The sequence below is a fragment of the Homarus americanus genome, unplaced genomic scaffold (genome assembly GCF_018991925.1).
Source record: "Homarus americanus isolate GMGI-L3 unplaced genomic scaffold, GMGI_Hamer_2.0 scaffold7626, whole genome shotgun sequence".
NCBI classification, from domain to species: domain Eukaryota; kingdom Metazoa; phylum Arthropoda; class Malacostraca; order Decapoda; family Nephropidae; genus Homarus; species Homarus americanus.
In genome coordinates this window covers 10,929,212-10,953,781 of record NW_024718273.1, presented here as the reverse complement: position 1 = coordinate 10,953,781, position 24,570 = coordinate 10,929,212, and the positions used below count along the sequence as shown (strand labels likewise).

The following is a 24,570-nucleotide window of genomic DNA, read 5'->3' as shown; positions in this document are numbered from 1 at the left end:
TATTCCTTCCAACACTACAAACACAATCAAATAATGGTACACCAATATGCGCACCTCTTAACCTGAATTTAAAACACTACTCTGGGGAATAAAAGTTATACATGATATTGAAATTATTAGAATCTCAGACAATGCCTCATTAGACAACAATAAATTTAAGTATTAAGAAATGTTGCTTGCACACATGAAACAGGCCTTAAGGGCTTTCAACAAAATAATATCAACCACTAGGAAAATGGTATAAAAAAATAGAAATTAATAACTCTACAATGAATAGGCCTTAAGGGCACTCAACAAAATAATATCAACCATTGAGAAAATGGTAAAAAAAATACAAATTAATAACTCTACAATGAATAGGCCTTAAGGGCACTCAACAAAATTATATCACCCCAACAGATGCACAATTCCTATCCTAACTTAAACACTACTCTGGGGAACAAAGGTTATACCTGAGATCAGAATTATAAGAAAATATTAAATGCACACAGCATACATTAGTAACTGAAAAAATAGTATTAAGTACACACAAAAATATTACCACTATTATTAAGAAGTTACCGAGTCCACCAATACCCGTGATTCATGCTTCCTAACCTAACACATAGATTCCACCTACACTCCGTAGTTTTTTAAGGCACAACCAACAGGCACCCGTAGTTTGAGGCCCAAACCAGCCTTTCTCAACCTTGGAAATGTACCTCTAAGTTCCACTGGACTCCTGGTCCCAGTGTGTGACCCTGTATCACTCAGCTGGCTTCACTTTACCCCCAGTACATCCATGAAACGGAAGGGAGTGAGCCACTCAGACCTTGTACAGTTGAGAGAAGCTTTAGCTTCCCATTAGTAAAAAGGTTTTCACTAAGCTGCTTGAAGATATGTGGTATTGGTGAGCCGAGGTAGAGGAGAGTTGATGACCCCAAACGATCATCACGTCGTTAGTTGGGCACCTACACAGCTGGGTCCACTCCAACTCTTACCATACTCAACAGGTGGCTCAAACCCAGGTCAGTGGACAGTCATACAGCTCGCTTCACCACTGGTGTCTTATACCGCCAGTGGACGTTATCATACCGCGTGGGGTCTACAGAACCCTGAAAAACCCGGGCTGTTAGCTATTGTCTCACATCACCGTTTGTTCCTACCGCCCTATCAAGCTTTGTCTGAGATTGAATAAAACTTACTTGTTAATGCTGATGTTAAATAAACGAAGGAACCAGGTCACGCGATCCGTCTCTCCTGGGTACAGCACAGAGGTGGTCCTTGACCTCTCTCACCGCTCCCCAGCCACGCTTGCTCACTGGTTCACGCTTTCCAGGAGTGACTTATTTACCAGACGATTAACAGCTTAAATAGGACGTACGCAACACTTTCACACTGGGAAACGATCTATAATTATTTTCAATTTAATAACTGATATTTAATTTCATGATTCGCGTCCCTATTAACTCGGTAAATTACATTTAATATCGAATAGGCCTAGTTCCACAACCTCTCGCTACGTGTGGGGAGCGCGGTCATCCCTCAGACTACCTTGAACTCAGCATCGCCAATGGCGCGGCGTTTGAAATTACACTTAAATTTCTGAATATTACACACACACACACACACACACATATATATATATATATATATATATATATATATATATATATATATATATATATATATATATATATATATATATATATACGTGTGTGTGTGATCAAAATAGATAAGTGAAGGTTAGGTATCCCTTTTTATGTCACCCTAAGATTAAACACCCTAACGTTAACTGAGGGTAAGATAGGTTAGATCAGATTAGAAATATAAAACTAGTGTGTTTCACGTATCTTATCAATATTGAATTGAATATAAATGGCACTAGGGCGTCACCGTAGAAGTTTAACGTGATCATGACGAATTCCCCTAACATTTTTTACATTTACGCTAAGTTTTAACGTGGAAATGGATGGAGGGAGGATGTAGATGAAGTGTATATTACTATGTGAGAGTAGGCGAGATAGAGAGATAGAGATGAGTGAGGTGAGGGGGATCAATAGAAATGGGAGGTGTGTGGCAGAGAGAAGTCCCCAGACAGTGAGTGGTCGAGGTCTAATGGACTGCCGAGAGAAGGGCTAGGGACAAGGGGCGCGGGAAGCTGGGTAAGAAGGTGCGGATATGATTTAGGAATAAAATAACGGAGAAGAGGAAGAGGATGGTGAGGACAGTTAAGAAGGGAAGGATAAAGTAGGGTGGAATGATTGGAGAATGATACGAGGAAGGGCGGTGGATAAGAGGGAGAGGGGGAGAGATGTTATACAAGGAATAAACAGAGAGGTGGAGTGATGATGATATGCATTCTAACCACCACCACCCTTACCATTACCACCACCACCATTGCTAATATAGTCATCGTAACCACACTTATCACCACCCTCAACTGTTTACAACTTCAGTTCTCTAAATTATTATCACCATGACAAGACTTCAATGGATATTAGACGGATTTGATATGAGAAGTACTTGATTTTATTTAGGTAGTTTTGGGGGTACATCTTTAAAGGCTGTTGACATCTCACTCATCACAGCTAATCTTACACATAAACAAACACACAAACAGTCAATAATATTTCACCCGAAATTCTGCAGTACCGACAAACTCCTTGGGTAAAACCAATATATTTAAAAATATCACCAAATTCTGGAAATACTCTGTTCCATGGTGGCCAAGCTATAGCAATGGGAGCATCCCATACTCCCTGCTGGGTTAACAGTTTTCTTCCTAGCCTGACGCCTCCAGGTCTGGTCCGTATGTTGCAGTCGTGGTTCATGAGGTAAGATGAAAGAATAATGTTAGGAAGAGCATCAGTAGAAAGAAGCAGGAACAGCAGCCGGGATAAAACTAATGAAACAGCAATAACAGCAGAGACAAGAATAGCAGTACAGACAGTAGAAAATAGAAGACACAGAGGTAGAAATAACTCAAGTGACTGTTATATAAACAGCAGCAGAAACAGAAATAGCAGAGAGTAGGTCGAGACAGTCATCCCCCCTCACGTTACCGTAACGATGTGGTCGCCGTCCTCTACCTACTGCACAGTATTGATGAGACAATCATAATAAACTTCGTTCACATTTATAAGTGAGGGGGTGACTGGTAGTTCATGTTCATCACTTACGAGTCATAATTCACTGCTCCAGCCATCTGAATCTCCCATTGATGTGATTTTTTTGTGCACTGATCACAGAGCTTCACCCATACGTCTACAGTGATCACATAATTTTGATAAAAAGATGGGAAGTCAATGAACTATATATACATTATACAATACGTCACCTTTACTCTTTGATATTTGTACATCATCTATATTCAAAATTTCTGGAAGGAAAAAGGATTACTTAAAATATGTATTTTTTTGAACACATACTGTATAATAAAAGAACAAATATTTTATACTTAATTCATTCCTAAAAACAGTGAATATTCATGGTAAACTATTTTCATAAAACCTGATCATATCCTTTAATCACCCATGTGACAACACCACCACCATACAACTATAACACCAGTTACACCTCCATTACAACCATAACACACCAGTTACACCTCAACTACACCATAACACACCAGTCACACCACCACCACACAACCATAACACACCAGTTACACCTCAACTACACCATAACACACCAGTCACACCACCACCACACAACCATAACACACCAGTTACACCTCAACTACACCATAACACACCAGTTACACCACCACTGCACACCATAACACACCAGTTACACCTCAACAACATAACACACCAGTCACACCACCACCACACAACCATACACACACCAGTTACACTCCACTACACCACAACACACCAGTCACACCTCCACTACAACCATAACACACCAGTTATACCTCCACCACACAACATAACACACCAGTTACCTCCACCACACCTAACACACCACACAAACCATAACACACTAGTTATACCTCCGCTACACATAACACACCAGTTATACCTCCACTACACCATAACACACCAGTTACACCTCCACCACACAACATAACACACCAGTTATACCTCCACTACACATAACACACCAGTTATACCTCCACTACACCATAACACACCAGATTGCCCCACTACACCATAACACACCAGTTATACCTCCACCACACAACCATAACACACCAGTTATACTCCACTACACCATAACACACCAGTTACACCTCCACCACACAACCCACACCAGTTATACCTCCACTACACCATAACACACCAGTTACACCTCCACCACACAACCATAACACACCAGTTATACCTCTACTACACCATAACACACCAGTTATACCTCCACCACACCATAACACACCAGTTATACCTCCACTACACCATAACACACCAGTTATACCTCCACTACACCATAACACACCAGTTATACCTCCACTACACCATAACACACCAGTTATACCTCCACCACACAGCCATAACACACCAGTTATACCTCCACTACACCATACACACACTAGTTATACCTCCACCACACCTAACACACCAGTTATACCTCCACCACACACCATAACACACCAGTTATACCACTACACCATAACACACCAGTTATATCTCCACTACACCATAACACACTAGTTATACCTCCACTACACCATACACACCAGTTATACCTCCACTACAACATAACACACCAGTTATACCTCCACTACACCATAACACACCAGTTACACCTCCACCACACAACCATAACACACCAGTTATACCTACACTACACCATAACACACCAGTTATCCCACACTCATAACACACCAGTTATACCTCCACTACACCATAACACCAGTTATACCTCCACTACACCATAACACACCAGTTATACGTCCACTACACCATAACACACCAGTTATACCTCCACTACACCATAACACACCAGTTATGCCTCCACACTACACCATAACACACCAGTTACACTGCCACCACACAGCCATAACACTCTAGTAACACCTCCACCACACAACCCACACCAGTTATACTTCTCCACTACACCATAACACACCAGTTACACCTCCACCACACAACCATAACACACCAGTTATACTCTATACACCACCAGTTATACCTCCACTACACCATAACACACCAGTTATACCCATATAACACACCAGTTATACCCACACATAACACACCAGTATACCTCCACTACACCATAACACACCAGTTATACACCACACAGCCATAGTTATACCTCCACTACACCATAACACACCAGTTATACCTCCACCACACCATAACACACCAGTTATACCTCCACCACACAGCCATACACACCAGTTATACCTCCACTACACCATAACACACCAGTTATACCTTACACACACAAACACTAGTTATACTCCACTACACCATAACACACCAGTTATACCTCCACTACAACATAACACACCAGTTATACCTCCACTACACCATAACACACCAGTTACACCTCCACCACACAACCATAACACACCAGTTATACCTCCACTACACCATAACACACCAGTTTATCCAATACACCATAACACACCAGTTATACCTACACTACACCATAACACACCAGTTATACCTCCACTACACCATAACACACCAGTTATACCTCCACTACACCATAACACACCAGTTATACGTCCACTACACCATAACACACCAGTTATACCTCCACTACACCATAACACACCAGTTATACCTCCACACTACACCATAACACACCAGTTACACCGCCACCACACAGCCATAACACTCTAGTAACACCTCCACCACACAACCATAATACACCAGTTATACCTCCACTACACCATAACACACCAGTTACACCTCCACCACACAACCATAACACACCAGTTATACCTCCACTACACCATAACACACCAGTTATACCTCCACACTACACCATAACACACCAGTTACACCGCCACCACACAGCCATAACACTCTAGTAACACCTCCACCACACAACCATGACATACTAGTTACACCTCCACCACACAACCATGACACACTAGTTATACCTCCACCACAAAACCATCATACACTAGTTACACCTCCACCACAGAACCATAATACACTAGTTACACCTCCACCACAGAACCATAATACACTAGTAACACCATCTTCATACAACCATAACACACTAGTAACACCACCACAAAACCTTAACACACTAGACACACCTCCACCACACAACCATAACACTAGTAATTATACCACACAAACAAGTCACATATAATTGTAAACAAACACTTGACGCTTGTCGTTATGTCAGTGTCCAACAGTGCTGGAAAACCTATTTGTTGATTACAGTGAAATAGCATTATGTACTCAGTATATAACTGCTTGTGTAGATAAGTAAGCTCTGGCAGGTTTTTAAGTTATATCAAAGTCCGCTCACTAGAATATGAAATTTCTCATTAGAATTTATTGGAATCAATGTTTTGTACATCGTAAATTGCAATTTAGTGCAGATTCCGAAAGCGATTTTTGTATTTTCGCAATTTCAATTATTGTTGTAATGTTCAAGCAATTATACACAGTTCTTCATGTTATCTTTATAAATGAGCAACTCCGATTACTAATGGCAATTACGTAACAGTGCAGTTATGTTAAACATATTAATGTGTATTTCCTGAAGAATCAGGAGGAATTTTCCAAATGACATCGATGACCTCTTGTTCCTATATATATATATATATATATATATATATATATATATATATATATATATATATATATATATATATATATATATATATATATATATTTGAATTCATAGCTTGTCATTAATTCCTATGAATATAAAAGAAATATAATGTGTGTGTGTGTTTCTTAATGCCGCTTTTCATTATGATTATTTTACATTCATAAGAATTAATGACAAGCTACGAAATCAAATTTCTCAAAACTTCTCGGAGAATTTCGGAGATTTTCAAATAATTTCAGATGATTATAATTCAGACTTGTTATTTTGTATAATCACATAATCACTCTAGTTACTCACACACTCTAAAGTAACTCATCACCATCTGTCATAATTATGGTAATTTACACTTGTTATTCTATTTTACTTAAACATTTAATTACTTTATTGTCAATCTTCTTTTAGTCACTGAATCCCGGGGGTAAGAAATACTTTACTCTTTGCTACCTAACACTAACAGAATAACATGCACAATTAGCTCACATGAGCTACAACACTTAGCAATTATTATTCATGCAATACATCACTATAAGTCTGGAAAAGATCAAAATTACTTATAGTCTATAGAACACAAGAACAGTCTTTTCCAAAATAGCCACATATTAGCTGAATTTTCACCAACTATTTCTTTAATCTGCGCGTGTGTGGGTTCCTTCTCAGGGCCTGAAAATATGACATATTTTGAATACTTATTCTAACTTACCTGGTATTCTTTTAGGGATAGTACTTACAACTGAAATGATTCTGAGCACTCACTGGCAGTGACGAACATGCACAGCGACGGCACCTAGATGGCGTCGCGTAGACGGGGCCAAGGCCAGTGTGTTTTGTCTCTTTGGGGCTTTGGCTGGGGAATAAACGAGCCTTTTTATTTATACACTAGGAATGTGGTCCCGTAGGACCGAGATGGACTCTCATTCGATTATTAAATCGTTTCATCGAGTATTTCGGCTTTTTTTCGGTAATTAATGGCTATAGCTTATTAAATCTAATTTCAAGTTAGTTCATGGTATATTTACGATTTTTTTTAATGTTCAGCTATCTGCAGTCTAGGCCTATGACGTCATGAATGGTAGGTAGGGCTTCACAATCGCAGTGTCCTTATTGTATTCATGTTATTTCTTAGTAATGACTTTCCGGAAATTTCATTTGTTCACATAATTTCAACTTATTTGACGTAATAATTTCATCTAAAAAATTACATTTACTAAAGCGTTCATATTAAATGTGGTTAAACTGTGAGGATCAGGTTACACTGTCTTTGTTATTTACTTGGACAGCTACATTTATCGCCTCAAGATACTTGGCTTGGAAAAACATGAACGTAAACATATTTACAAATTACTGTCTCCAACCCTAGCTAGTTCTACGTTTAATATTACGCGAATAGATTCTTACCGCGATGTTTAAAGCAATCTCTGATCTTCCCCCATTCGAATGAACCCTATTTTAATGATTAAATACAGAACTATTATATATATATATATATATATATATATATATATATATATATATATATATATATATATATATATATATATATATATAATTTTAATCTGTTTATATCACCAACAATAGAGCTCTGCAGTCTACACACTCATAATACAGTACATCCAATAAAAAGGGAAAATGATTTGAGTGGCAACAGGCTCAGTGGTGAGGCCAGTCTGGTCATGATAATCCAGGGATATATGCCGCCATAAGGTTTAGTGATCCATTAACCGCGCGAGCCTCTGGTTATAGCTCATACCCTTCTAGATGGCGGCTTGACTCGTCTTTATTTTCTGCTGACCACTTGAGCACCTCCGCCTCCATATCCAGATTACAGAGGAAGAAGCACTAGTACTTAGGATCTAGCGGTGTTGTACTCAGGTTCTCATTATTGTATGTAATAGTGTTTACTTTGTGGGAATAGGAGGGGGATAGATTAGCTTATTCTTGGGTTCCTCTGTTTACATGTGGTGTCTATTTTGTACACGTAATTAATTATTGTAAGAAAGTTATAAACCTGGTATAGCCGTGTAACTTATCACTGGACTGGCGGAATAATTTATCATTCTCAAAAGATTTTCCCGTTGCATTCACAAGGTTAACTTTTGTACTCAAGAGTTTACTTATGTACTCAGGGGTTTTTCTTGGTGTAATCAGAGGGTTATTATGTGTACAGTAATTTATAGTTCAAACATAAACAAACTGTGCAAGTTTATCGGATCGCTACTTAGTGTTCCTCTTATTATGAATCAAACACTAAGTGATCCCCAGCAGTGTCTAAAGTAATCCAAAATTTATCATGTGAAAAATAAGAAATGGAATGAAGACCGGGCTTTAATTAAGGAATCTCTTATGTCATAAAGAGTGAAAGAAAACCAATATTATTTACTTCTTTTATATAACTACTATTACTTTTATCATAGCGTAAGGCTTTTTTGTAGCACTGAATATAACATAGACATTGATCTAAGCTGAAAATTTTATTTCTTACATTGGTTTCAATTTATATTTTTTTCTAATAAGGAAATTTGTCTTTTTCTTCATACTGTCACTAGAGAGTATGTAAGGAGATAGCCAGATATGATGTGTTTAGTCCACGTTAGCCACTCCAAATTTGACGTGACTTTTTAATAGATGTTAAATAAGAGTAATAATTCACCTCATACATCAATTTACCTCCACCTAACAAATACTGAGCTATTGTTTACATTAATGCTCATGACGCGCGCGCGCGCGCGCGTGTGTGTGTGTGTGTGTGTAAACAAAATGGCAAAATAATATTCAACTATATACTTTGCCACGAAATTAGCAGTTGTAAGGGAAGAGAGGTTGCTCAGTGATGGAGAGGATGGGGAGGGAGGGATGGCTCGCTCATCAATACAAAGTGGGTTTTTTTAGAATGAATATTGTAGAGAGTAGATGGGGAGCGTCACTAGGAACTCTGATCTCCTCCGCCTCGTCCATGGCACTAATAACCCATATAAAGGGAAGGTCATTACCGCTGAGGACAGTGAGGGAGGCTGCCTGTGATATTCTAATAAAACGAAATCATAAATTCTAGTGAAAGAGAAGAGAATTCCTGGATATATTGTGGTACTGTTATTAATGGGATATCAGCATGAATGACGAGTAGGCAAGAAGCGATATAATAAACTGCACTGGTGAGAGATGTTTTGAAGTATCAATCACATCTAGTTTCATCACTGGCTTTTCACGCATTGGTTTAGTGTTGCGCGTAAGTTAGTTTTAAAAACTGGTCGTATTTATGTAAATTTAGGCGACATGAATTAAAGCCCAGTGCATAACGACACACACTCACACACACACACATTCTCTCTCTGCCATGAGAGGTTGAGAAGTGTATGATTCAGAGATGGATGGGAGCGAGGAAAGACCAAGAAGATAGGAAGATGGAATGAAGGACGCACCAGGAGTGAGGATGAGCAAAGAGCATGTCGCCATGTGAATGAGCAGAGAGCATAGCGCCGGGTGAATGAGCAGAGAACATGGCGCCGGGTGAATGAGCGGAGAGCATGGCGCCGGGTGAATGAGCGGAGAGCATGGCGCCGGGTGTATAGTGAGAGAGCATGGCGCCGGGTGAATGGTCAGAGAACATAGCGCCGGGTGAATGAGCAGAGAGCATAGCGCCGGATGAATGAGCAGAGAGTGTGGCGCCGGGTGAATGAGCATAGAGCATGGCACTGGGTGAATGAGCATAGAGCCTGGCGCCGGGTGAGTTTAGGGGGGGTTGCTGCAGAGGGGTGATACTTACGTGTGTTAAGTGACAGGGATAAACCAGAATAATATTGTAGTGTGAACGAATGACTTGCAACGAATTAATGAAAAATGCAAGCGTGTTTGTATTTGCTTTAGACTCTTTGATTCAGGCTGCTCTCTATATATTATTTATTCTTATCTATGGTAACACATCCCAGTAGTGTGTGTGTGTATGTGTGTATTGCGGCTTTCCCGTCACCATGGTAACCTCAACAATATATAGTGGTTTACGGCGTCCCTGTCACCATGGTAACACCCTAGTAGTGTTTAATGGGTTTTATGGCGACTCCCTCACCTTGTGAATACTGTTATGCTATTTCCAATAGAATAATAGGGTTGGTATGAACAACGTATAAGGGTGGACTAAACTATTTAATAATTAAAACTCATAACAATGGTATGACAAACGGCATCCCTCCCACGACGCACGACAGTACTCCCACAACACACGGCAGGACTCCCACAGCACACGGCAGCACTCCTACAGCACCACACACACGGCAGGACTCCTACAGCACCACACACACGGCAGGACTCTTACAGCACCACACACACAGCAGGACTCCCACAGCACACAGTTCACGGCAGTATTCCTACAGCAAACGGCACATGGCAGTATTCCTACAGCACGCGGCAGGACTCCCACGGCACACGGCAGGACCCCCACAGCACACGGCAGGAGGACTCCTACAGCATCACACACACACGGCAGGACTCCTACAGCACACGGTTCACGGCAGTATCCTACAGCACACGGCACATGGCAGTATTCCTACAGCACACGGCAGGATTCCCGGCACACGGCAGGACCCCCACAGCACACGGCAGGACTCCTACAGCATCACACACACACGACAGGACTCCTACAGCACACGGTTCACGGCAGTATCCCTACAGCACACGGCACATGGCAATATTCCTACAGCACACGGCAGGATTCCCACGGCACACGGCAGGACTCCCACAGCATACGGCTCATGGCAGGACTCCCACAGCACACGGCAGGACTCCTACAGCACACGGTTCACGACAGGACTCCTACAGCACCACAGCTCACGGCAGGACTCACACAGCACACGGCAATAAGTGTTGACCGGGCCTGCCAGGAGTTCCATCTCCTCCGGGGTGATGGTTCGCCGCTACTAGCTCACCTCCGTCGCACCACGTCGTCGTCCCGTCTCATTAGCCAGTCCCGTTATGACGCACTGTGACGTTGATTGACGTCAGTAATTGCTGCTTGAACCAGCCAATGAGTCCTTAGCCAGCTGGTCCACAGTCATGGCCTTACAAACACACACCAAATTAACATCTCAAACTTATGACCAGTAAGAGGATTTATTTTGGCGTCATCCAATGAGTTACTATGACAGACAAAACGTTGAGGAAAATGATTTAACTGCAGCTATTTGTTATATCAGTGATCAAGGTAATAGAGATATAGCGTTAGGTAAGCCTGGTGTCCTGGTTCAGTTATACATTTGTTGCTATCAGGAGGAAAGGTTTTAGGACTGTGTTTACGAGATGTGGTGCGTCTCTTCGGATAATCAGCACTAATTTCAATCATCTATCCCACTCTCTGCCTTCTCTTGGCCATTCTACTCTCTTGTTTGCCCATTGGCCCCTCATACATAGTTAATCTTTCATATGGACAAATTAACTTGTTTTTTTTTAGTCCATAAATCATCACTTCTTTTATGTTACTCTGGCCAATCTTAATATTTCTCCGTTTGTTTCTCCATCAATTTTACTTAAAGCTTTCTACTTTCGCACCTCATACTAAATGCCTCTAGCCTCCTCCTGGTGTCTGCTAGTGTCTGGCCTGAACTCACCATACGTAAAGTAACCTAACCTAAGCATCAAGCCATACAACATGCATAGCGGCTAGGTCTCATATACACCGAGACATACAATACATATACTGACCCGTTAACATACCAGCTGAGTCATATATTATATATGTTGGTCTGTTGGACATTCATCAGCCACACGCAATCTGGATGACATTTATTCAGTGTAGACCCGACAGGTGGTCAAAGCATGGAGGATCTTTCTAAATTGGTTAAGGACGTTGCCGAGATGTCCAGGTAGATGAGGGAGAACAGAGCTGGTAGAGGGAGTAGCACATGAGAAGTAACATGAGGTGAAAGATGGCTCATTATAGAAGAGGGTTCGGAGGAATTAAGGTGAGCTGGACATCATGGAGTGATGAAAAATAAGGAGTATCTAATAAATTTGGAAGTAAAGAGATCGGTTTATGAGGATAAGTTGATATAGTTGAAAATTATTCGTATAAACTATTAAAGAAAAATTGGAAGAGGTGCGAGGGAGGAGAAAGGTATGAGGGAGGTGTGAGGAAGAAAGGAAGTGCAGAGGAGGTGTGAGGGAGGTGTGGAGAAAGAAAAAGGTGTGGGGAAAGTAAGAAGGAAGAGGATGGTGTGGAAGAAGTGTACAGGAAGGAGGGGGGATAGAGAGGTGTGAAGGGTGAAGGAGGTGTAGAGGAAGTGTGAGGGAGGACGGTATGTGGAGGAGGTGTGTGGAAAGAGTGGTGTGAAAGATGTATGAGGGAGGGAGAAAATGTGAAGGAGGTATTACGAAATATAGAGGTATGAAGGAGGTGTGAAGGAGGAATGAGAGAGGTGTAATGGAGGTGTGGAGAAGGAGGGGGGGGGTGCAGGAAGTTCGAGAAAGGAGGGAAGGAGGATGTTGTTGTGGTCGCTCGATAACACAAAGGGATCAAAAGAGGATCAGCAGGATACACTATGAAAAGAGCACCACGTCTACACACTACCTGAACCTCCTTACATTATCACCAACACATTAAACACTACTTCTAGCCTCCTAAGTTAAAGGGAATTCTGCACTTTAAAACAAAGAAAGGTTTCAAATGATGCTGACGTACTAGGGAAAACTTAATAGTTCACTTTACACACTAGATTAACTTTGAAATTCTTAACTGCTGGAGGGAGAGGTCTTGTCCCTTAATTTTCACTCATGATCCAACTGAGTCTTTGGTTGAATTACACTTTAGCTGTTGGTTTGAAATTAGTTAGGTAAGGTTAGGTTAGCTGAGGTTAGGTTAGGTTAGGTTAACTTACGTTTACCTACGTTACGTTTGGCTTGAGAATATTACCTTTTATCACATGATGACGTACATTATGATAACTTACATAATTTTCTTCTTTTAAATTCTATGGATTTTTGCCTCAGAAAATACACGTTAAAGGGGAGTGTCACGTAACTGTGGCAGAGGATTTAGAAAATGAGACACACGTGAAAAGAAAATCCGACTCCGTTCTGAGAATAAAAGAACTGTAGAAGAAGGTAATCGATTTCCCTGGCAGTGTAATCTGGCTGATGGTGGGCTGGTAACGGGATAATAATACACGCAACACCATAAGAAATATTTGATTTCCAGCTGTGTCCAGATCAAAGCGAAATTCCTGTCGTGTATCCAATATTTTCTGTACCTGGCGAGCAAGGAAAATATTTATTTACTTATGAGGAGTAAATTTGTATTTACTTATAAGGAGAAAATATTTTTATTGGTATTACTTGTGTGTTAATGAGTATATCATACATTACTTATTCATTTCTGTATATAATATGGTTGAGGTTAACAATACTTCGCTTAAATTCTGAAATAAGTTTATGATATTACATATAAGAAAATAAACAAAATACTAATGTGCAGAGAACATTATGATCTTCACGTTAATCGTATGTGAGTTGTTCAACAAAAATAACTTATTTTTTTTCTCTACCAGCCAACCCCAGCGTGGGCCCGACTGTGAGGGTGGGCACAGGGCTTCGCGGGACCCCCATCAGGTCACGAACAGATGTGGGGCCCTTCCATGAGGGGGAGATGCTCAACCTCTCCTGCACCGTCACTGGCGGTAAGTATTGACTCTCCTGTGCTGCTCATCAGTGTGTATTTACTAATATTATCAATAAATATTGTTTGTAAAGTTCTTACTGTTTGTGCCCAGCATTTTGTAGGTGAATTCTGGCCTCACACAGATACTGAGGCAGTTATATCATGTGGTGCTTGGCAACAGGCTGATATGTCTTCCTGTTAACAGTATCATCAACTATCATAGTTAATACATGAAATAAGTAGATATACGTCATGGAACAAAATTGAGAAAATTTATATTTTCAGCTATCGATACATCTTTTAAGCATCCCCGTATGACAGGGTAGTTCAGGTGAGTCAGTCAGGACGTCACCAGATTGATTACAGATTGCCCACGAGGGGGCTAGTTTATTGGGCACCCCCTTACATCCTGTGCAAGGTGAAGTGCAGAAGCGTTTACAGTGCCCAACTGGGAAGCATGCGGAGTTCATGCTTGCCTTTATGACTCCTGCATTAAGGGCGTAAAGGCCAGAAGGGTCATGGGTTTTGTCAGCAAGTTACATAAAGTGGCAATATGATGAGTGTGGGGGGGGGGTGGAATTCCCGGTACAATTTATTTGTTTATGGCAAAGTGTGGCAGGTCCCTAATAATGTCAAGTGCCTGCCACTAGGAGGAGGGATATCTGGTCAGGGAGGGAAGAGGTGTTGGTAAAGGCTGGATACCTGTAGGAGGAGGTCATAGGGCAAATGAGGATGTAGTGAAAGAGGGTGTGAGAGTTAGTTGACCACAAAGTTTACAAACAGTGCTGCCAGGCTCAGGGATGCTAATGTACTAGGCGTGGCGAAGTACAGTGGAGGTGGTGGAGGTGATATGGTGTTGTGGGGCAGGTACAGTAGGGGTGGAGGGAGGCACATAGGCATTGACAACATTGAGGACACACCTTTTAGTGTAATTGTAATGGTGTGTGCGTTGACGTGTCGGTGGGGTACAGGTAGCCGAGGGTGGTGTGCTCAGGTCCAGATAGCCCTGGTGGAGACAGCTCAGACACAGGAGTGGGCGCGGCTTGCGGTGGGTGGAGGACAGGCTGAGGCACCAGACATCACCAGAGATTTACACCCACACACCTGTCAACGACCTTAAGGTAGTCTAATGACTAGCTACAGTATACTCGCCAGTGTTTAAAACTTGCGTGATTTGGAGGCATATGTGTAGAAAGAATAAGATGATAATAAAAATTACAATCGCGTGCATGCGTGTAAGAAGATAGAAAAGAAAGCGATTATAGAGGTGTACACTATGAGCCTGATGGATGACTAAAGAATATAATAATGAACTCCGAGGCTTATATTCTGATACCTATGACTACCTTGACTGATACCTGCCACGTGAAATTAACCAAAGAATATAACACAAATTAATGATAAATTTGAAGACTTCTTCTATATATTATTATTATTATTATTATTATTATTATTATTATTATTATTATTATTATTATTATTATTATTATTATTATTATTATTATTATTATTATTATTATTATTATTATTATTATTATTATTATTATTATTATTGTGAAATATAATATTAACCCAAAAGCATGTTAATTAATAAAACTTATATTAATGATTCCGGAAATGTACGTTATAATAAAGGTCATACATTATGCAGAATAGTATGTTATATTTCATTACAGTATATATTATTTCCGAGGATAATTGACGACCCGGTATGGTTAGGTTAGGTTAGGTTAGGTTACCGTTAATTCAGGCAGATAGGTGAAATAAGCTTGGTGAAGATTCTTCAAGTGATTTAAATCATGTTTTGGTGTGATGAAGTAAGATTTAGTATTGGGCTATTCAGGAACACTAGTAAATGTTACAACTTAACATTTAAATTATATTTAGAGTTTAGAACATACTGTAGTGACCCGGTTCTTAAAAATGTCCTTCTTCTTCTTCTTCTTCTTCTTCTTCTTCTTCTTCTTCTTCTTCTTCTTCTTCTTCTTATTATTATTATTATTATTATTATTATTATTATTATTATTATTATTATTATTATTATTATTATTATTATTATTATTATTATTATTATTATTATTATTATTATTATTATTATTATTGTTATTATTATTATTATTATTATTATTATTATTATTATTATTATTATTATTATTATTATTATTATTATTATTATTATTATTATTATTATTATTATTATTATTATTATTATCATTCTTGTTATTAGTATTATTATTATTATTATCATTATTGTGAAATACAATATTAACTCAAAAACATGTTAACCTTAATGATATGAATTAAGTCGAATCTGTGGAATTAAATGAGCTTGTTTAAATAAAATTTTACACTAAAGTTTCGTTTTGACTTTTGTAGAAATTATTCTGTACTGATACAGTATTTCTGATGGAAATCGTTATGAGAGGAAGACGGCCGCATGTCGTTGTGGCGCCTGTTACCGTACCAAAATGAATCATGTATTTTGGCCAAAACTCGAAATAAAACAAGTCATAGAGTACTGTATATTAGACCCGAGTGTTTATAAATTAGCTCAAGACAATGAAATGAATTTCAAAATGTTCCATTCACTGTATAGAGAAACATTTTATGATGCTTCTTACTGTTCGGTCCACACGCTTCGGCGATTGAAAAACAAACCATCACTAAACTGTCTGGGTTTAGCAGGAACTGTCATCTGAACAGTGCGAAACTGTGGTACACTCCTACTAAAATCAGTCATATTTCAATAGAGATTTGTCTTCATTCGGGAGCATGCGGAATACACGGAGTATAGAAGAAAGTAATTTCAAAGTAATGAAATTATCAAATGGTATCATGAAATGGATTCTAATTAACGAGAGGAGCAATTAGGTACATTTTTCATTCTCGTGAGGTACTCAATTGTCGCACGCCCCTGAACACAGCCTCCCTTGTTTTTGTTTTGCATTTGCTTAACTGTTTAATATTTCAACACGACTTGAGAAATGCTCGTTAGGTAGACAAGAGCTCCCCAACTTCATTTGCATAATATTCTCATCCATTAATGATAATGTCTTGTTGACTGTCATTTATCTCGTATTTCCTTAACAAATTTGATCCATTTTTTCCTTTGTGGCTGTTAAGTGGTTAGGGGAACACTGTTTTAAAATGTCTGCGTTGTAAAGAAAATATAATGAATAGAATGAATAGAAAATTCTAAGGAATGACTGAATCAATAGTGTACAGCTGAGATTTGGATCACGATTAACCGATGCCATTGAATTTGAATGTAATTGTCTGCTAGGATTTTTCTTCTCTTGGAGTCACTAGTTGGAAGGAGGCGATTATTGACATCCCCGTCTGCACATCTAAACAGAATTACGATGAGACAATGAAGTTCTCTTATCACCTCTGATTTATCTCCCTCGGATTACTCCTCTTGGTAAGACGCCCCCTTCCATCTTCGTCATCACCTCCTGCAAGAGTTACTTACAAAGTTACGGTCGTCACCATCACCCTCGGTGTCTTCCCACACAGGCTTAATGACGCAAGTCTTTTCTGGAGCGAGACTCGACCTGAATGAAGACAAATGAAGTCGTTCTATAAATGATGATGAGGCGGGAAAGTTCAACATAGTTTACATTAGCGGAAGCCGTCATGATTAATAGTCTTGGCGATTCCTTGCGATATTATTTATTATTTTCTGCGATATGAGGCGTGATCATGAGTTATGAGGGCCACAAGTGGACGTGATCATGAGTTATGAGGGCCACAGGTAGACGTGAAAATGAGTTATGAGGGCCACAAGTGGATGTGATCATACGTTATGAGGACCACAGGTATACGTGATCAAGAGTAATGAGGAACATAGGTGGACGTGATCATGAATTATGAGGACCACAGGTGGACGTGATCATGAGTTATGAGGGTCACAAGTGGACGCAATCAAGAATTATGAGGACCACAGGTGAATGAGATCATGAATTATGAGGACCACAGGCGGACGTGATCATGAATTATGAGGACCACAGGCGGACGTGATCATGAGTTATGAGGGTCACAAGTGGACGCAATCAAGAATTATGAGGGCCACAAGTGGATGTGATCATGCGTTATGAGGACCACAGGTGGACGTGATCATGAGTTATGAGGACCACAGGTGGACGTGATCATGAATTATGAGGACCACAGGTGAACGTGTTCATGAGTTATGAAGACCACAGGTGGACGTGATCATGAATTATGAGGACCACAGGTGGACGTGATCATGAGTTATGAGGACCATAGGTGGACGTGATCATGAGTTATGAAGACCACAGGTGAACGTGTTCATGAATTATGAGGACCACAGGTGAACGTGTTCATGAGTTATGAAGACCACAGGTGGACGTGATCATGAATTATGAGGACCACAGGTGGACGTGATCATGAATTATGAGGACCACAGGTGAACGTGATCTTGAGTTATGAAGACCACAGGTGGACGTGATCATGAATTATGAGGACCATAGGTGAACGTGATCATGAGTTATGAAGACCACAGGTGAACGTGTTCATGAATTATGAGGACCACAGGTGGACGTGATCATGAGTTATGAGGACCATAGGTGGACGTGATCATGAGTTATGAAGACCACAGGTGAACGTGTTCATGAATTATGAGGACCACAGGTGGACGTGATCATGAGTTATGAGGACCACAGGTGAACGTGTTCATGAGTTATGAGGACCATAGGTGGACGTGATCATGAGTTATGAAGACCACAGGTGAACGTGTTCATGAATTATGAGGACCACAGGTGGACGTGATCATGAGTTATGAGGACCATGGGTGGACGTGATCATGAGGTTATGAGACCACAGGTGAACGTGTTCATGATTATGAGGACCATGGGTGGACGTGATCGCGAGTTATGAGACCTGGTGAACGTGTTCATGATTATGGGACCACCGGTGGACGTGATTATGAGTTATAAGACCACAGGTGAACGTGTTCATGAATTAGGGGACTGGGTGGACATGATCATGAATTATGAGGACCACAGGTGGACGTGATCATGAGTTATGAGGACCACAGGTGAACGTGTGGTTATGAGGACCATAGGTGACGTGATCATGAGTTATGAAGACCACAGGTGAACGTGTTCATGAATTATGAGGACCACAGGTGGACGTGATCATGAGTTATGAGGACCATAGGTGGACGTGATCATGAGTTATGAAGACCACAGGTGAACGTGTTCATGAATTATGAGGACCACAGGTGGACGTGATCATGAGTTATGAAGACCACAGGTGAACGTGTTCATGAATTATGAGGACCACAGGTGGACGTGACGTGATCATGAGTTATGAAGACCACAGGTGAACGTGTTCATGAATTATGAGGACCATAGGTGGACGTGATCATGAGTTATGAAGACCACAGGTGAACGTGTTCATGAATTATGAGGACCACAGGTGGACGTGATTATGAGTTATGAAGACCACAGGTGAACGTGTTCATGAATTATGAGGACCACAGGTGGACATGATCATGAGTTATGAGGACCACAGGTGGACGTGATCATGAGTTATGAGGACCATAGGTGGACGTGATCATGAGTTATGAAGACCACAGGTGAACGTGTTCATGAATTATGAGGACCACAGGTGGACGTGATTATGAGTTATGAGGACCATAGGTGGACGTGATCATGAATTATGAGGACCACAGGTGGACGTGATCATGAGTTATGAGGACCATAGGTGGACGTGATCATGAATTATGAGGACCACAGGTGGACGTGATCATGAGTTATGAAGACCACAGGTGAACGTGTTCATGAATTATGAGGACCACAGGTGGACGTGATTATGAGTTATGAAGACCACAGGTGAACGTGTTCATGAATTATGAGGACCACAGGTGGACGTGATCATGAGTAATGCGGACCACAGGTGAACGTGTTCATGAATTATGAGGACCACAGGTGGACGTGATTATGAGTTATGAGGACCACAGGTGGACGTGTTCATGAATTATGAGGACTAAGGGTGAACGTGATCATGAATTATGACGACCATAGGTGGACGTGATCATTAGTTATGAATACCACAAGTGGAAGTGTTCATTTACTCTAATCCGGCATAAACCATCAAATAGAAAATAATATGTAAATTTAGGAATTAGTGAAGTACATTTTGGGGGAAGGTACATAGACTTGGTAGCGCCATCTGGGATAGTCTTGCTCTCCGGCACGCTTCTGAAGTATTATATTAAAGGTGTACATACCGGAGCACTTATCGCTCGTACGTCCAACTGCAGTCCTGCACCTAACCGGCTCCTCCTGTTAATACACTATCAAATCCTAACTGTCACGTTAATCCACTTGAACCACTTAACAGAGATAGGAACCACTTACACCCACCTAATTGCACTATTAAATCACATGCTGGCCTGGTCACACAATTATTCCACTTACACCCACTTCCGTATTGATCGTCTCTCCGAGCTGAACGATGCCATCACCACCTGTTTACCTGACAAATGTACATCGCGTCATATTGCTGTGATTTTACACATCCGAGTGAACAATATTACCGGGAGAAGCAACAGAAAACACAACTCCTAATAACATGAATGGTACTTCAGGTAGCGATAAAGCTTACACTACTTGCCCATTATACCAATGGCTCACTACCTGTTAATTAGCCTCACATGCCACCTGCGGTTTTAATCCTCTTATGAGAGATGGGTAATGAGGGTTTTTGAGTTGGATATTAAATCCCGAAGCTTGATAAAAAATGGTTAATTAATCTGTATATAATATCCTTAGATTCTTATATTGTAGTAGTTCATGAGAAGTTGTCATGAGGGGGTGTCAGGTGTGTCATCATAAGAGGTATACTAGGTGTGTCAGGTTGATCATGAGAAGTGTGTCAGGTGTGTCAAGGTTTTCTTGATAGGCATGTCAGGTGTGCACTATGCTAAGTTAGTAATTTACTGCAAAAAATCTGAAGTAGATAAAGTCAGTAAGATGATATGGACAGTAACATGATACATGTAGTAACACGATACAAACTAACATGGTACAGACAGCAACATGTGTATAATTATATGATATACAGAAAAAAAAATTGAAGTAAAAAAGGAACACAAGAAAAAGAAAACAGGATGAGTGAAGGAGAAAAGTGTTAATAAAGGGAACTAATGATAAGGAATTACGTCATTGTATTACAAATTGCAGCAATTAACTGAGAGGGAAATTTCAATTGGAGCAATTGCCATGGTGATTGCAATTAGTATTCCAGTCTAACTCTTCTCTTATATGCACAAGTACTACTTGATGTCTGCTCCCGTTTTTCAAGTACGGTATTATTTTTAGGGACATTTTGTACAGTGTTAAGATAACATTACCTTACTCTAGATAACGCATTATACAGTACATCATGTCTTTGTAAGGATGATAGAGTCTCCGATGACTTGAGATAACACTGTACATAACCACAAGATGATCCTTACTCATAAACATTCCACTGCTACCAGAATACTGCTGAAGTAAAGTGGTGTGGTGGTCATCATACTCGCCTTGCTGAAAGTGGGAGTAATGGGCGAGCTTTCCTTGTGCCAATTGGGATTTGGATGTTAATCGACTGGAAGGTCGGTTACCGAGGTAATAATTAACATATATGGTTGTTCGGTTGTATTTGTCTATTTCTTGATATAGTTGGCGTAGTTGTTGTGTTACTAGTAGCTTCTACAAGATTAAATTACCATTTAGATTGTTCTACATCGGTCATCAACAAAACACGAGAGACAAACATTATTTCACCTTTTACTTGCCTCAATCTTTTGGTTCCACGAAATGAATAATGATGTGAGAAGTTAACTGCGGTGTATTCTCATTTGTTTTAATAAAAGGTTAGAAATATTGTCTCTGAAAAATTCTTTGTGTCCTTCCTGTTTCAAAAGATGAGTCAACATCATACATGAAAGAATGGATCAGAGCGTATTCATTAGCCACACAAAAGGTAGGTCAAAGAAGAACCAGGTCCCTGGAGTGGTGGCTGGAGACTCTCTTCCACAGGCGTCTTCCCTCCTTTCTTACTGTTTCCGTACTCCACCACAATCCCCCACCTTTCAAGGACCTTTTGTTCTTTCGGCTTAGTCTACTCATTCTGGGATAATTGCTCGAATCTTCACTGTATCTCCTTCGGTCCAGCGTCATCTTGGCCTGGGTCGTTTTCCTTCATATGATTTACTCACCATTCAAGGTAACAGGAAGCATCCGAAATAGTGAACCGTATATTAATGTAGATTTACTACTAAATATATGATTCGAGACCTGTCCACTGATGTCTACGTTTCCTTGTCTGGAGGTGACATTCCTGTCAGCCATCTTAAATTCTACATCTCTGTTCTTTCAATGATTTTCTTTCATCTTCCTTCAGTAATGCTCACATTTCTTGGGCGTCGATAATAACTTGAACTCCTTATATTATTAGAAGCTTCCCTGACCCCTGGTATAGGTAAGAGACTATAGATTTATTTTTTATATTTATGCTATTTATAGACCTAGGTTTCTTCAGAATACATTTTGCTTGAAATCAGTACCACAGTACAGTAGGCATTCAGTTTTAACAATCTACTCTCCATGTTTGTCTGCCACTTAATAAATACTAAGTAGGTAGTAGGTAGTGGGCAGCTATCAAACAGGGAGGTACTACCGTCTGGGAAGATATTAGAAGCATAATGTATTGTCTAAGGGTAGACCCTACTGCTATATGGCATCACGAATAGTGTGACCAAGTCCCAGGTTGCTGATTTGTCTTTCTGCCCCATTTACACACAATTGCATGGTCTCGATTGTTTCTCTTACTTTATAACACAACATACATATAGCGTTTCATTTTTGCATTTCTTTATTATTATTATTATTATTACAATGTTATTATTATTATTATTATTATTATTATTGTTATTATTACTATTTTATTTTATTTTTTATTATAAATTTTATTTGCTATGCATTACTGTATTATTATTTTTAGTACATTTTCGCCCCCCAGGCCCCGATGTGGATCAGTGACCTGTGCTCGGGTGGGCAAATCACCGAGAGGAAAAAAAACCAGTGGGTAGAGGTGGGTCGCAAGCAGTGGGTGGAAAAGGGTAAAAGCAGTGGGTGGAGGTGGGTAGCAAGCAGTGGGTGGAGGTGGATAGCAAACGGTGGGGTGGAAGTAATCAGTGGGGGGTATTGGTCGTGGTGAGCGGTGAGGAGTGGGTAAGACTCAGTAAGGCCTTGAGGGCGTCTATCGAGATCATGAGACTAAGCGGAGGAGACGAGGAACGTGACACAACTTCAGTAACCTTTTAAGAGACTCTGGCCTCTTCCCCCCTCACACACACACACACACCTGATATCACTATGAAAAAAAACGTGGGGGGCTAATAATTACTACAGTACACCAACACAGGTAAGACATAGCACGATGTAATAACTTCTAACATAAGAATTACTGTTATATTAAGTTTGGTAATCTTATCAAACTTGAACGTCATTGGAGCAGAGTATACAGTACATGAAATCACTGTTAATTGTATTCAGTGCCGGGTGAACAATACTGGACAGACTGACGGGATGGGGGCAGATCCGACGTTGAGGAAGGAAGGAAGAAAGGAAGAGCAGGAAAACGAGAAGGTGGGACGGAGAAAGGAAAGAGTGAGGAAGGGAGGATGGAAGGAAGAAAGGGAAGAAGGGAAGAAGTGATAGGAGTTGACGAGTAATAAGACATTTAGTTCACTGGAGTTTACCGAAGGAGTATTAGTACAGAGGCAAGAGCACGGGGCAGACGTGTGCTCTGTATGGACAGACTGGTAAGATTGTCTGGTGAGCCGCTAGACCTACCCAAGTTGAAATGGTTTACTACCCTGACGGTAGTTTGGGTGGCGCAGTTGTATGCCAGGTGTTGGACAATATAATACAAAGTAAAGGTAACAGCACATACATAGAATATACACACATAGTATATATGGACCTACATAACTGATACAACATAAGTAGGCTTTGTACATGTACACCTAGCTAACTGAACACTCTCCATCTCCCCCCTCCTGGGGCATCCGAGGTAGAATCGAGGACTCGTATATCCAGTCAGTGAGGGCATCTGCGGTGGTGTTTGCTTCTCCTGGGAGACGAAACAGGTGACAGTAAGAAACTGACGTGGCGCTCTGCTTGTCTAGC

General features: G+C 40.4%; 1 protein-coding gene across 4 annotated transcripts in view; it reads left to right on the top strand.

The window, feature by feature from the left end:
• Window positions 1-24,570, top strand: part of LOC121859411 (hemicentin-1-like) — a 251,339-nt gene that overhangs the window by 160,039 nt on the left and 66,730 nt on the right. For all 4 annotated transcript variants that reach the window (XM_042356203.1, XM_042356204.1, XM_042356202.1 and 1 more), the window contains one exon: window positions 14,259-14,387. In XM_042356203.1, the coding sequence (XP_042212137.1) occupies window positions 14,259-14,387 (129 nt within the window). The remainder of the gene's footprint in view (window positions 1-14,258; window positions 14,388-24,570) is intronic.